General features: G+C 34.8%; 2 protein-coding genes across 2 annotated transcripts; both read right to left on the bottom strand.

Annotated features, from left to right (window-relative positions):
- Positions 1-1,647: 1,647 nt before the first annotated feature.
- On the bottom strand, positions 1,648-2,592 carry LOC100030425 (olfactory receptor 508-like). The gene has a single exon (XM_001379897.3). It carries the CDS (start codon positions 2,590-2,592, stop codon positions 1,648-1,650), a length of 945 nt encoding a protein of 314 aa, XP_001379934.3.
- A 9,747-nt stretch (positions 2,593-12,339) lies between these two features.
- Positions 12,340-13,284, bottom strand: LOC100030436 (olfactory receptor 508-like). Its single transcript, XM_001379907.5, has one exon. The coding sequence runs from the start codon at positions 13,282-13,284 to the stop codon at positions 12,340-12,342; it is 945 nt and encodes a 314-aa protein (XP_001379944.5).
- Between the last annotated feature and the right edge of the window lie 644 nt (positions 13,285-13,928).

The raw sequence follows: 13,928 nt of genomic DNA, 5'->3' as shown, positions 1-13,928 counted from the left end.
TGCCATTGGTTGCCAGTGGGGCAGAAATCCAGTCCCTGATGAGAGGAACAACCATGACATCAGTGTGTCAAAGGATTTTTTATTTCACCCTCAGAGAATGGGTTACAGCCAGCCAGCAAGTACAATGTATGGGAATAGGCATATCCTTGGCCCTGATGCAAAATGGTCCTTCCCTGGTTCATCTTTGGCTAGTTACTAGAGTGTTACAATCTTATCTTGAAAGCTAGCTAATTGGACCTCACAATTTACAAAACCAATTATACTAATTATTCAAGTGGGTTTTTATCAATCAACACAAAGACTGTTTCAGTTCAGTCTGTCTGCAAATCCTGTAACCTTTTAACCAGTTGAAACAAAGGCTGTTTCAATTCTATCTATCTGAAATGGGAATTAGGTTGGGAACATGAAACTTAATTTGTTTTGATGGAAAGGCTCCCTGACTCCATCTTAGTGATTCATGGAGAGGAGTCCACCATCTTTCTGAACTTCATCTTTTGCACCTGACTTCCAGAAAGGGCTAGCAGAAGCCTTATGAGAGATGGGGCCAAGTGGTTAGCAAGTCTCTCTTTTGGGCTCAGGCATCATTCTGAATGAAGGCTTTCCTCCATCTTCCTAGAAGTCTCTGATCTTATTTTTTCCATGCCACTGCTTATAAAATGCCAGTAAAAGTCAGGGAGTAGGGGGATGATGTGTTATGACTGAGAAACAACAGGGACACTCTCATATATATATCTAGTTCACAGATGCTGGGGAGGGGAATAGTCTGTAAAAGCACTGGAAAAACAGTAAGAGATCAGTTTGTGAAGGACTTTAAATGCCAAAGTCCTTTATTTGGGGTTGTAGATATAGGAGGGAGACACTGGAATATTTTGAGAATGACAACATGGTCAGAAAAGGTTATTGCAAAGATCAAATGAAACAGATATGAAAATGTTTTTAAAAAATTGCAATTTATTAATGTAAGACATGCCATAGAATGTCTAGAAATGGAAGGATCAGAGAGTCACAGATTTAGAACTGAGGAATATTTGATGCCACATAATCATTTTATAAATGAGGAAACTAGGGCCCAGAGAAAGTAAAGCAGTACAGTGGTAAGAGCATTATGTTTGTAGTGAGGAAGACCCAAGTTAAAATCTTGCCTCAGATACTAGCTTCTTGATCCTGGGCAAATCACTTAACTTTTGTTTGACCCAGTTTCCTCATCTGTAAAATGGAAATATTAATAGCACCTACCTCCCAGGTTTGTTGTAAAGCTCTTAACAGAGTGCCTGGCACACAGCAGGAGCTATACAAATGTTAATTGTTGTCGTTAACTTTTTGGTTACAAAGATAGGAAATGGTAAAGCCAAGATTTGGATCTAGGCACTTTGATTCCCAATCTGGCACTTTTAAAAATATACAATAAACTTTAAAGACCACTTACACCAAATTCTTAATGCTAGAGATGAAACTGAGGAACAGTGAGAGTAACTTACCTGTTCCCGAGGCCAGACAATTAGGCAATAACATAGTTGAGACTAAAACTCAAATCTTTTGATGGCTAGTCTAATACTCTGTCCATTAAATAGTATTGTCCAAATGATGGCATTTCCTGATGTGTTTTATAAGAATCTTGTTTAATTAAAATTGTTGACTTTCCAATGATTAAGAATGTCTTTTATTACTAACTAGCCTTTTTAAGGCATCTTTAATCTCTTTGTTCCTCAGGCTATAGATCATGGGGTTCAACATTGGGATCACCACAATATAGAAGATGGACACCACTTTGTTCTGATCTGTGGAGTAGCTGGATGTAGGCATCACGTAAATGAATATAATGGTTCCATAGAAAAGAGTGACTGCAGTGAGGTGAGAGGTACAAGTGGAGAAGGCTTTGTGTCTTCCTTCTGTTGAATTCATATTGAGAATGGTGAAGAAGATGTACAGATAGGAGATGGCGATGGTTATAAGAGCTATAGCTATTATTATTGCTGAGTAGATAGCAGGAAGTATTTCTGCTATAAAGACATGATGACAGGAAAGTTTTACCAAAGGAGAGAAGTCACAGAAAAAGTGATTGATTACATTAGGGCCACAGAAGAATAAATTCAATAAACATCCTGTATAAGTTACCCCATTCAAACAGCCACCAGCATAGGAAGTCATGATTAAGAGAGAGCAGACCTGATCAGACATTTTCACAGAGTAAAGCAATGGGTTACAAATGGCCATGTAGCGGTCATATGCCATGAATGTAAGTAAGAAGGACTCTGTGGCCCCAAAGGTGACAAGGGAACATAATTGGGTTACACATCCAGGATAAGTAATGATGTTTTTCTCCACCATGAAATTCACTAGCAAGTTAGGTGTAACAGATGTGGAATACCCAACATCGACAAAAGCCAAATGACTCAGAAAGAGGTACATGGGCGTGTGAAGCTGGGGACTCAGCCTAATTAGAATGATTGTACAGAAATTTCCCATTACAGTGAATAAATATATCCCCATAAATAACAAAAAGAGAATGACACAAAGAAAGGGATCATCCGTTAATCCCAGAATGAGGAAGTCGATCACTGCAGTGTAGTTTTCCGATGGCTTAAATTCCATGTCTGATTCCTGCTATGACAAAAATGAAGATTGAAACTCAAAGTTGGAGCAATTTAATACCATGTCATTTCCTTTCTTTTTTTCTTCTTTTTTCTTTTTTTTTTAAAGCCCTTACCTTTCATCTTGGAGTCAATACTATGTATTGGCTCCAAGGCAGAAGAGTGGTAAGGGCTAGGCAATGGGGGTCAAGTGACTTGCCCAGGGTCACATAGCTGGGAAGTGACTGAGGCCAGATTTGAACCTAGGACCTCCCGTCTCTGGGACTGGCTCTCAATCCACTGAGCTACCCAGCTGCCTCCGTCATTTCCTTTCTTGACAGTGTTGGTTCCAGTTGAAGCATATACTGGAATGGGACTACTAGGAAACTGGTATTAAACACAAAAAGCATATTTCCATATTTTCTTTCTAGCCTATATTTCCCTTTCATATTGAAAAAAATCCAAGAAAAATGTTTTGTCCACATATTACTACTTTCATCATGATCCATTCTAATTTTTTGGCATAGAAACTATGTAGACCAGCAATGAATTATGGGGAACTATAAGAAAATCAACCAAGAGAACATGATTTTTTCCTTTTAGGGCTAGAGAAAGGGGAGCTCTGTGCATGTATGTGTGTGTGTGGGTGAAAAGGCACTGAGGACTTGAAGCCAAAGGATCTGATAGATGTTTGTTATCCGTGTGACCATAGATTAATCATGCAAACTGTCTAAATCTCAGCTTTCTCATCTACAAAATGAGGATTTGGATTATATGACCTCTAAGTTGCCTTCCTACTCTAACTCTACAGTCTTGATTTTTTTAAAGCAGAAGAAAACTCCTTTACTTCTTTTTAATTATTTATTTTGCTGGTCTTTTTCTCCATGTTTCTATCCTTTTCCAAATGCCAACCTAGCATTTTACAGAATTTGAGAGTTAGAAGGGACCTCAGTGTCTATCTAGCCCAATCCATATATGAAAAGAATCTCTGCCATAATATACTAAACCTTAGGTGTATGTAGTTTCAGTTTGCCTTTAATCTATGAGAAAACTTCAGAAAGTTAATAGAGATGCATGGTGCTATAGCAAGTGTTTAGAGGACCTGTGTTCAAATCCCACTTGTCACTAATGCTTATGTGCCCTAGGACAAGTCGGTTAACTCCTAAGTCATGTCCTCAGTCTTCAAGTGTAAAATAACTACATTGAACTAGATGATCCTCAATGGTCTCTTCTGCCTCTACTTCTATGATCCCATGACTGGGAATTTGGTTTCCTTGTTCTTTGTCCTATGCTTGACCATAGAAGCATATAATTTTATAGCCTGTGAGGACATCCAATGTTATCCAGGCTCTCCTCTCACTCAATTCATTCTTCCATAGTAACCCAACAGATGGACATCCAGCCTCTCCTTGCATGTTCTGTAATGGAGGGCACATGAATGTACCAGGAAGCCAATTTCATTACTGGATACCTCCAATTACTATAAAGACATTTCCTATTCATATCCAGGAGACCTTTCCATTCTAGTATTGAGCTTCTAATTTTGTTTTTGGAAAGCATATAACATGAATCCCATCTTCTACTATGAGTGTTCATTTATTATGTGAATATAGCTATTAGCCCCAGAAGTGCTTACATTCTAAATCAAAGACTTGAATGTTAAGTTAATCCTAAATACATATACATACGATTCTTTTATAGTGATCATTTAGAAAATCTGTGGTAGATTATAAAGTGCCTCTAGGTGTGGAAGATTATGTGACTTGGGTGATCTAAACTGTCCTTTAGTAAGAAGAGGTGTCAATTTCACAGATTAATAAAACTGACCAATACCAGAGCAATTCTTAGGAATATACATGGCAAATTCAATATTGGTCTCTACCCCCAAATTAAATAATAACACAATTAAGGTATCAGTGAACAAGGGCATCAAACTAGGTGAAGAGGAAAGGCCATCTTTTTCATTGTGGATATTTACCGATGCCTCCCAAACTGGTTATTTAGCGTAACCAAGACTATATTGCTCTTCCCACCCTACCTTCAGCCTGACCTGGACAAAATAGTTATTTAACTGAATTGAACCTAAAAAAATCTAGTATGTAAATATAGATCACACTTTTGGTTCAGGCTGACATTAGGAGAACAAAATTACCTAGCTCCAAGGATCCAGTCAAAGGAAGCAACTAATTGCAGGCTTATCATTCTGTTTGACTGTTTTCTTTCAACCCAAAATATAAACATGAAAAGATGTCATTGGGTTATATTTCTTTCTACAGGACTATTACTCTAATGTTTTTATATTGCCTTTATTTTTTGCTCCTCCATTACTTGCTTTTAGATAGGGAGAGGCAGGTATCTTCCCCAAAAGGAAATATGCTTTGTCTGAAGTAATAGGAGAGGAACATTGGTTTTTTCAGTTGATTAGCCTCAATAACAGTTTTGAGTTAGGTTTACAGCTTTGTGATACGGATCAAAGAATCATACATCTAGAATAAGGGTTCTTAGTGCAAAGTCCACCAAACCCCAGAAGCCCATGGACAGATTTAAAGGGATCCATAAACTTGGACAGAAAAAATCATATGTTTATTTGTATTAACCTCTAACTGAAATTTCAAATTTCTTTCAATTATGATGAATGTAGTAAACAAACTTTTATTCTGAGAAGAGATCCTTATATTTCATCAGTATGCAAAAGTAGCCATGATACAAAAAAGCAATGAAACCCTGCAACCAGGGCACCTGTCTTAATGAATGGATTTTGAAAAATAACAAACCTTTCATTTATATGCTTGTAAATTATTTTGCCACAATTTTGATGCAGGGCTGGCTCTCCCATCTCACACATCTAGCACATTGTTTCCTATTCTTGTCAATATTCTTGTCCATTGTTTTAGAGCTTCAAGGGACTGCTAAGGTCACCTAGTCCAGTTATCTCATGTAACAGATGAGAAGAATAAGACCTAGAGAGGGTAAATGACTTCTATATGGCAGAAGAATGGAAGAGGTCAGAAGTGGAACCAGGTCACGGGATTCCAAACCCAATGTTCTTTTCTCTATACCACATTCTCAGAAAAGACAAGCTAATACTAATCCATCACACAGTAAAAAACTATTTAAAAATATTCTGCAGAACAAAGTCTTCCAAAATAAAGTATAAGTTCTTACCAACTAATAGCAATAACACTACATGATATTTATATGAACTGAACTTTATCATAATAAATTACTTTATGTACAATTTATCCTTTCATCCTCACAACAATTCTGTGAGGTAAGTAAGGCAAATACTAATTTTCCTACATTACAGATGAGGAAATAGAGTCTTGGAAATGTCTAGTGACTTATACAAAGTGATACAACAAAATTAGGACTTGAAACTACACCCCTTTGTCCTTTTCACATTGGGAAATTTACTTAAATTGTTCAATCAAATTTTAAAAAGACCATCCCCCCCCCAGTTCCTACTATGTGTGAGATACTAGGATGGGTGTCAGCAAAATAAAGGTAAAAGGAAAAATACCACCTGCCCTCAAAAAAGTTACATCCTGGGAGAGGGGAGAAGTTCAACATTTACACAGATATTTAAATGCAAAATCATTTGTTAAGAGAGAGAAAACACTTGCACCTATGGAGAATGGAAAATGCCTTCTATAGGGAAGAACATTTAGCTATGTCTTGAAGACAGCTAAGGATTCTAAGAGACTGAGCTAAGGAAAAATGTATGAGAAAGAACTGTACTCCCCAAAAGGAGAGAGCCTACATAAAGCTACCAAGGGGGAGATAGAATTCTCTGTGCCCATACAAAAAGACAACTATTAAAAGATTTTCTATATCCCTCTTCCCTTCCATTAGTACATGAAATCAATAATTAAATGGATCTCAACATGGGCAGAGCAAACAGAATATTGTTCCACCAAACCTACCTTTTTGAATGAGAAATCATTCAAGGAAATATAGTTAATGACATATCCTATTTATGCTGAATTTTCAAGTATTTGGGGACTGATTCCCAGAAGTTCCTTAGTTTACTTCCTTGGAAATACCCATTAGTCATTAACAATGACATATACTTGGTTTATTCTGATGGGTTAATTGTGGCCCTAAATATCATACTTATGTCTCTGAGGTTTCCCAAGGGATCAATTTATTCTGTTTGTTTCAATATGAGAAAAATAAAGCTCTCCCCTGACCTTTGCTATTCAACTTAGAGATCTATATCTACTCATTGTGACTGCAGTGACACAGGCAAAGTGGAGGCTGCAGAAATTGGCTAGAATATTAGAATAAAATCTTTGAGGTTTATTTTAACCTGAATTATTCAGTTCCACTAAATACATTGATCAAATTCACTGGAAATTTTGTCATCTGCCAGATCACTTTACCATCCACCCAATAGCAAATATTTTAAAAATATTGATGTTCTCAGTCAACATGAATCTTTATCTCCAGGCACCTTGTAGATTTGGAGCAGCACAGTGACGTGACATGACTTACAAGTAAACATGATGAAAATTATTCTAGCAGTTGGATGACTGATTAGTGGCAGGAGAGAATGAGTAGGAAGTCCTTTCAGAAGGCCATGAGAATAGACCAGTTAGGAGGCAACTAAGGTCTAAGTAGGCTGCTATCAATAGGAAAAAGAGCAATGGGAAAATTGGAGTGGACAGGATTGCTGAAGGGCTATTAGGGAGGTAGAATGGACAGTATTTAACTACTGAATGGATTCAAATGAGGGAGAAGAGAATAGAAGGACAACATTAAATTTTGAATAGAAGTGGAAATAAATGACTTTGGTGCAAAAATGAGGGGCTTGGTTTTATGTAAGTTGGTTTTAAGGTCTCAAATGGACATCCAGGTAGAAAAGTCATGTGGGTTGTTTTGAGTTCAAAGAAGGGGTCAGCTTTGAAAACACAAGCATATATTAAGCAGAGAGGCTGATAGTTGAGATTGCCAAAGGAGGGATTATAGAAAGTGTGACTACACAGAGAACCTAAGGCATTACTTAATGTATTCACTGAAGAATTATTAAAAAAGAAGTCAGGAAAGGAAAACCAAAAATATGGTGCTATAGTCTGGAAAGGAAAAAGCATCAAGGCAGAGGGAGAGGGAGGGTAAAGTTGTCATGCTACATACCACCAATTAATGAATCAAGAAATATTTATTAAATGCCTATATTCTACTAGAAGTGAAGATACAAACACAAAAATGTTCTTATGAGAGGTAGAATATGAAACCATAACCCTTTATTCTTTCCATGATGGGAAGTTCACATCAATTACTCAATTTAATTTGTTGGGTATTTTTTCAATTCCTGTCATATGCAGGATACTGTGCTAAGTGCTGTAAATACAAAGATAAAATGAAAAATATTACCTGCCTCCAAAGAACCTACATTATGCTATGGGAGCAGGTATGGAATACAAGATTTAAACAAATCTTTAAATGCAAAAGCATTTGTTAAGGAAGGGAACATTAACAGCTATGAAAAATGGGAAATGTCTTCTATCAAGTTTGGCACCGAGCTGAAACCTGAAAGTAGCTAAAGATTTTAAGAGGCAGTGATGAGGTCATGAGGACAAATTAACTTTCCTGACTTTGCTATCTTTTGGGAGAACCAATTACATGTATAAGTAGATCTAAACATATTATATACAAAGTAAATACCAGAGATAGGCTTTAAAAAAGTTGTTTTAAGGAGGCTAGGAATTCCAAGAAGTGGAAATACGGAGAGGGGCATTCTAGGCATGGGGAATGCATTCCTAAAAAAACAATGATGACAAAAAAAAGAAATGTACAGAATATTTCATTTGTAAACACCCTCAACAACCAAAATATAAGAAAGGTAGATTAATAAAACAATCAAGTTATGAAAGTATTCCTCAAATATTTTGAGGTTATTATTTTTGGTTTTGTTTTTAAGGAGAGATCAAATTCTTATATCCAAAATCACACTGATCAAAGCTTTCTTGCTCAATATGACAGAGAAAGTCTGTCTTTCTGTCTAGAGAAAGAGATGAAGAGAAATCAGTAATTTAAATAAATTCAACAAAATTTGGATGGGCAGAGAAAGAGGAATGAGGAAGATGATATGATTAGACTAAAATCAAAGTATTCTCAGCAAAAGTAATAATAGTAAAAATTATTTAAAAGAAAAAGAAAAAACCTAGAAAAATCTAAATCTTAAATATGAATAGATTAAACAGTCCAATTAAACAAAAGAGTGGCAAAATGGATAAGATAATTAAACCTGGAGAATTAGTGAAGATGATGGAATAAGACAGGAACTCCCTCAATGCTCCCAAATTCAACTTCAAACAACTATTTTTAAATGCCCCAAAATGAATTCTGGAGTAACTGAACCAACCAAAGTTTGGGGTGAAACAATTTTCCTGAGCAAGACAACTTAGAAGGTCAGCAGGAAATGTCTGTTTTATGGGAGTAAAAGGGTAGTACAGTTCAAAATAGTCAGTATCTGGGCAAAACAGGTAGGCAGCAAGGTCCCTGGGTCCCCAGCACAAGAAGTTGAGAAGAGTGCCCCCTCTAATCCTGGAATAGAGCATACAGTTAAATAACATGGAATGAGGTAGGAAAAAAATAAGCAAAAAAAGAATATGGTCAAAGAAAGATATTATGATGACAGGACAAAGCAAAACATAAACAAAGAAGATAATAATGTCCAAATGGCTACATAAAAAACCTCAAGGATAAATATAAAATGGTGACATGCCCCAAAAGAATTCACATCAGAGCTCAAAAAAATTTTTTTAAATCAAATGAGACATATAGGAGGGGGTGGAATTGAGAAAAGAAATGAGGGTGATACAAGAGAATCATGAAAAAAAGTTAATGGCTCAGTAAAGGAAGAACAAGAAATGGAAAAAGATCTCCAAAATTCAAGAAAACAATGCCTTAAAAAGAATTGCCCAAATGTAAAAGGAGGCACAAAAATTCACTGAATAAAATGACTCTTTAAAAAATGGAATTGGTGAAATGATAAAAGAGGTACAAAAGCTCAATGAAGAAAATAATTTCCTAAAAATTAGAATTGGGCAAATGGAAGCTAATAATTCCATGAGACATCAAGAAACAATCAAATCAAATCAAAAGAATGAAAAAATAGAAGAAAATGTTAAATAACTCATTGGGGAAAACAGTTAACTTAATTAGATTAAACTAAAACAGTTTTGCACAAACAAAATCAATGCAACCAAGATTAGAAGAAAAGCAGAGAACTGGAAAGATATTTTCACTGCAAGTTTCTCTGATAAAGGCTTTGTTTCTCAAATATAGAAAACAGAGTTAAATTTTTCAGAATAAAAATTATTCCCCAAATGACAAGTGGTGAAAGGATATGACCAGACAGGTTCCAGATAAAGAAATCACAGTTATCTAAAATGTAAGGATTAAAATTAATATACAACAACTAAATATTATATTTTATAAAGTTTTGTTAATAATAACTAAAGCAAAAGAACTGCCTGAACTCCGCCTGGACACAGGTCAAAGAGAAAAAGAGGAAGGAGTTATAGCCACTTATATAACAATCACATAATCATGCAAATGTGGAGATGCAGGGGAGAGAAAAGGATTATAGGTAATACAGAAATGAATTTTGGGTAAGGTATTTTTTTTTAGGAGTTCAAGAATTTCTAACTATATAATAGTTATATGGAAATATTCTCCAAATCAGTATTTATTAGACAAATGCAAATTAAGACAACTCTAAGGTACCATCCCATACCTATCAGGTTGTTAAAAATTACACAAAAGAAAATGATAAATTTTGCAGGAGCTATGGGAAAATTGGAATACTAATACACTGTAAGTGAAATTGTGAATGGGCACTACCTTTCTGGAGAAAAATTTGGAACTATGCCTAAAGGGCTATAGAATTTTGCATAACATTTCATCCAGAAATACCACTAGTGGGTTTTTATCCCAAAGTGGATACAAAGGGGTAGCAAAGAATTGGAAATTGAAAGGATATCCAATTGTGGAATGGTTAAACAAGTTATTATTATCACTTACTATTGTGCTATTAGAAATGATGAATAGGCTGATTTAAGAAAAACATTGGACTTAAACAAATGATGCAAAAGAAATTGATAAAAACCAGAAGAACATTGTACACAGTAACAACAATATTGTATGATGATCAACTGTGAATAATTTAGCTATTCAAATCCAAAGGGCTCTTGATGAAAAATGCTATCCATTTCCAGAAAAAGAACTGATGGAATCTGACTGCATATCAAAACTTAGTATTTTTAATTTTATTTTTAATGTGTCTTTTCCCACAATGTGATTAGTATGGAAATAAGATTTGCATGATGGTATCTTGCATGTTTTGCCTTATGTTTAAGCTATATTAAATTGCTTACTATCTTAGGGATGGGAAGGAAACAAAGCAAGGTAGAAGAGATTTTGGAACTCAAAATGTTAACAAACAAATATTAGAAATTGTTTTTACATGTGACTCAGAAAAAAGTATAATGCTACTGGAAAAATGAAAATTAACTCCTCAAATTTTCTATATGCAAGAAAAACTTCTGAAAAATAAAGGTACAGATGGAATGGGGGAATAAATAGAATCAAAGATGCTAATTAACTGAAAAAAATTAAAGCAAAGTTATAGGAGACCAGTATTACTGTAAAATAATAGTAGACATAGTCAAATGGAAAGAATGTTTAAGGATGGGACAGGTAGGTGGTTCAGTATATTGAGAGTCACGCCTAAAGGTGGGAGATTCTATCTTCAAATATGGCCTCAGACACATTCTAGCTGTGTAACACTGGGCAAGTCACTTAATTGCCCAGCATTTGCTGATTTTCCATTTTAGAACCAATATTTAGTATTGATTCCTAGATGGGAGATTATGGTTTTATTTTAAAAAAAATTATGGATAAATTTGTTTCACAAAATTCTTCCTTTAGAATTTTTATTTGAAAATCTCAGTCAAGAATTATCCCTACTACCTTTTTTTAAACATATATTTCATTGAAATTTTCCTTGAGAAATACAAGAACTCAGATAATAGACAAACATAGACAAAATTTAAAAATTAAGAAAAAGGATGAAATATAAAAAGAAAAACTATTTTTTTAAAAAATTGCAAACTCTACCTGACTGTACAATTTTATAAACCAACCATTCAATATATTGTATGTTAGAAGTTTTAAAGGATCATATATCCTAGAGATATAAAAAGAACTCAGTGGTACAATGAAATGAGAATTGGCCCCAGAGTTAGGGGAGCAGAATTCAAACCCTACTCTGATGCTCAGTAATTGTATTTTGGACAGGTTATTAAATCTCCCTAGGGCTGAGTATTTTTTTTAATCTATGAAATGAGAATTGATTAGATGGATTCTGATGATTTTTCAAGCTCTAAATCTTTGAATATAAATATAGTTGACTATTTTATTAGTCATGGAAAACTGAGATCCAGAGAGGTTAAGTGAATTGCCCAAGGTTATAGGAGTTTTGAAGCCAGGGTTTATTATCCCCAATACATTGCTATTTTCACCACACCACAAATGTTAGAGATTACCTACAGCATCTCCTTAATTTTAGAGATGAAAAAGAGGCACAGGGAGAGCAACTCACTTCTCTCAAAGTCAAAGTCCATCACTGAGACCAAGACCCATAAATGCCTTTAGTCTCCCAGTCCAGCACTCTGTATTTTAAATCATATTACCTAAATAATTATATCTCCCAATTTATCTGATAAGAATGTGATTTAATTGAAATTACCAATAGTTCCAATAATTAAGAATGTCTTTTACTATTGACCAGTCTTTTTAAAGCATCTTTAATCTCTTTGTTCCTCAGGCTGTAGATCATGGGATTCAACATTGGGATCACCACAATATAGAAAACGGACACCACTTTGTTCTGCTCTGTGGAATAGCTGGATGTAGGCATCACGTAAATGAATATAATGGTCCCATAGAAAAGAGTGACTGCAGTGAGGTGCGAGGTGCAGGTAGAAAAGGCTTTGTGTCTTCCTTCTGATGAGTTCATACTAAGAATGGTGAAGAAGATGTACAGATAGGAGATGGCAATTGTTACAAGAGCTATAGCTATGATTATTGCTGAATAGATAGCAGGAAGTATTTCTGCTGCAAAGGCATGATAACAGGAAAGCTTAACCAATGGAGAAAAATCACAGAAAAAGTGATCGATTACATTGGGTCCACAGAAAGATAAATTCAATAAGCAGCCAGTGTAAGTTACCCCATTCAGACAACCACCAATGTAGGAAATCACTATAAGAAGAAGGCAGACCTGGTCAGACATTTTCACAGAGTAAAGCAATGGGTTACAAATGGCCATGTAGCGGTCATATGCCATGGATGTGAGCAAGAAAGACTCTGTGGCCCCAAAGGTAACCAGAGAACACAGCTGGGTAATACAGCCAGAATAAGTCATGATATTTTTCTCCTGTAAAAAATTTGCAAGCATGTTAGGGGTAGCACCTGTAGAATACCAAAAATCAACAAAAGCCAAATGACTCAGAAAGAGATACATGGGGGTGTGAAGCTGGGGACTCAACCTGATTAGAATGATTGTGCAGAAATTTCCCATTACTGTGAATACATATATCCCCAGAATTAGCACAAAAAGAATGATACAAAGAAGGGGATCATCTGTTAATCCCAGAAGAAGGAAGTTGGTGACTGCTGTGTAGTTTCCTGGTGGCATAGACTCCATGTTTGATTCCTGATATAACAAAAGGGCAGATAGAGACTTAATAAGACAATTAAAATGAGTTTCATTCTATTTTTAACTTTTAAAAATCATATTGATGGCATGTTTATTTTGTTAATTTCAAATAACCAATTTATAATTTTATTGGCTCTGTCATATTTATTTTCTAATTTGTCAATTTTAAAATAATTTCCAAATTTTCTTTTTTTGTACAAAAGTTTGGTTTATTTCTTAAATTTCTCTTTTTAATTACATATTCAATTTAGTTACTTTTCTATGTTGTCAGTTTATACTTTCAAGGATGTAGTTTTTCACTTGTCATTTTAGCTTCATTCCAGAAATGTTTGTATATTATCTCTTAACAGTCATTTTCTTTCATGCTGTTATAAATTGCTTCTGTGATTTTTGGCCCATTCATTATTCAGAATTTTGTTATCAAGTCTTTTTTAGATCTGTATATTTTGTTTGCATTCCCATAATTCATAATATACCATAATTAAGCAACTAACTTGTTTTATTGTGCAACAGTCTACTATGATATTTAGTAATTTGGATTTTTAGCATTTATAATTTCTTTATGTACAAGTTAAATTTAAGAGGTATTATTTGGTGATGAAAAAAACCATGTGTATCTTTTTATATTCCAA

The sequence above is a fragment of the Monodelphis domestica genome, chromosome 6, assembly GCF_027887165.1.
Source record: "Monodelphis domestica isolate mMonDom1 chromosome 6, mMonDom1.pri, whole genome shotgun sequence".
In the NCBI taxonomy this organism is placed as follows: Eukaryota; Metazoa; Chordata; class Mammalia; order Didelphimorphia; family Didelphidae; genus Monodelphis; species Monodelphis domestica.
Note: the sequence above shows the minus strand (reverse complement) of the source record. Positions and strands in the feature narration are given on the sequence as shown.

What these genes read in the sequence shown, in the direction of transcription:
- LOC100030425 (XM_001379897.3), bottom strand. Translation starts at nt 2,592, where the DNA reads ATGGAATTTAAGCCATCGGAAAACTACACTGCAGTGATCGACTTCCTC.
- LOC100030436 (XM_001379907.5), bottom strand. Translation starts at nt 13,284, where the DNA reads ATGGAGTCTATGCCACCAGGAAACTACACAGCAGTCACCAACTTCCTT.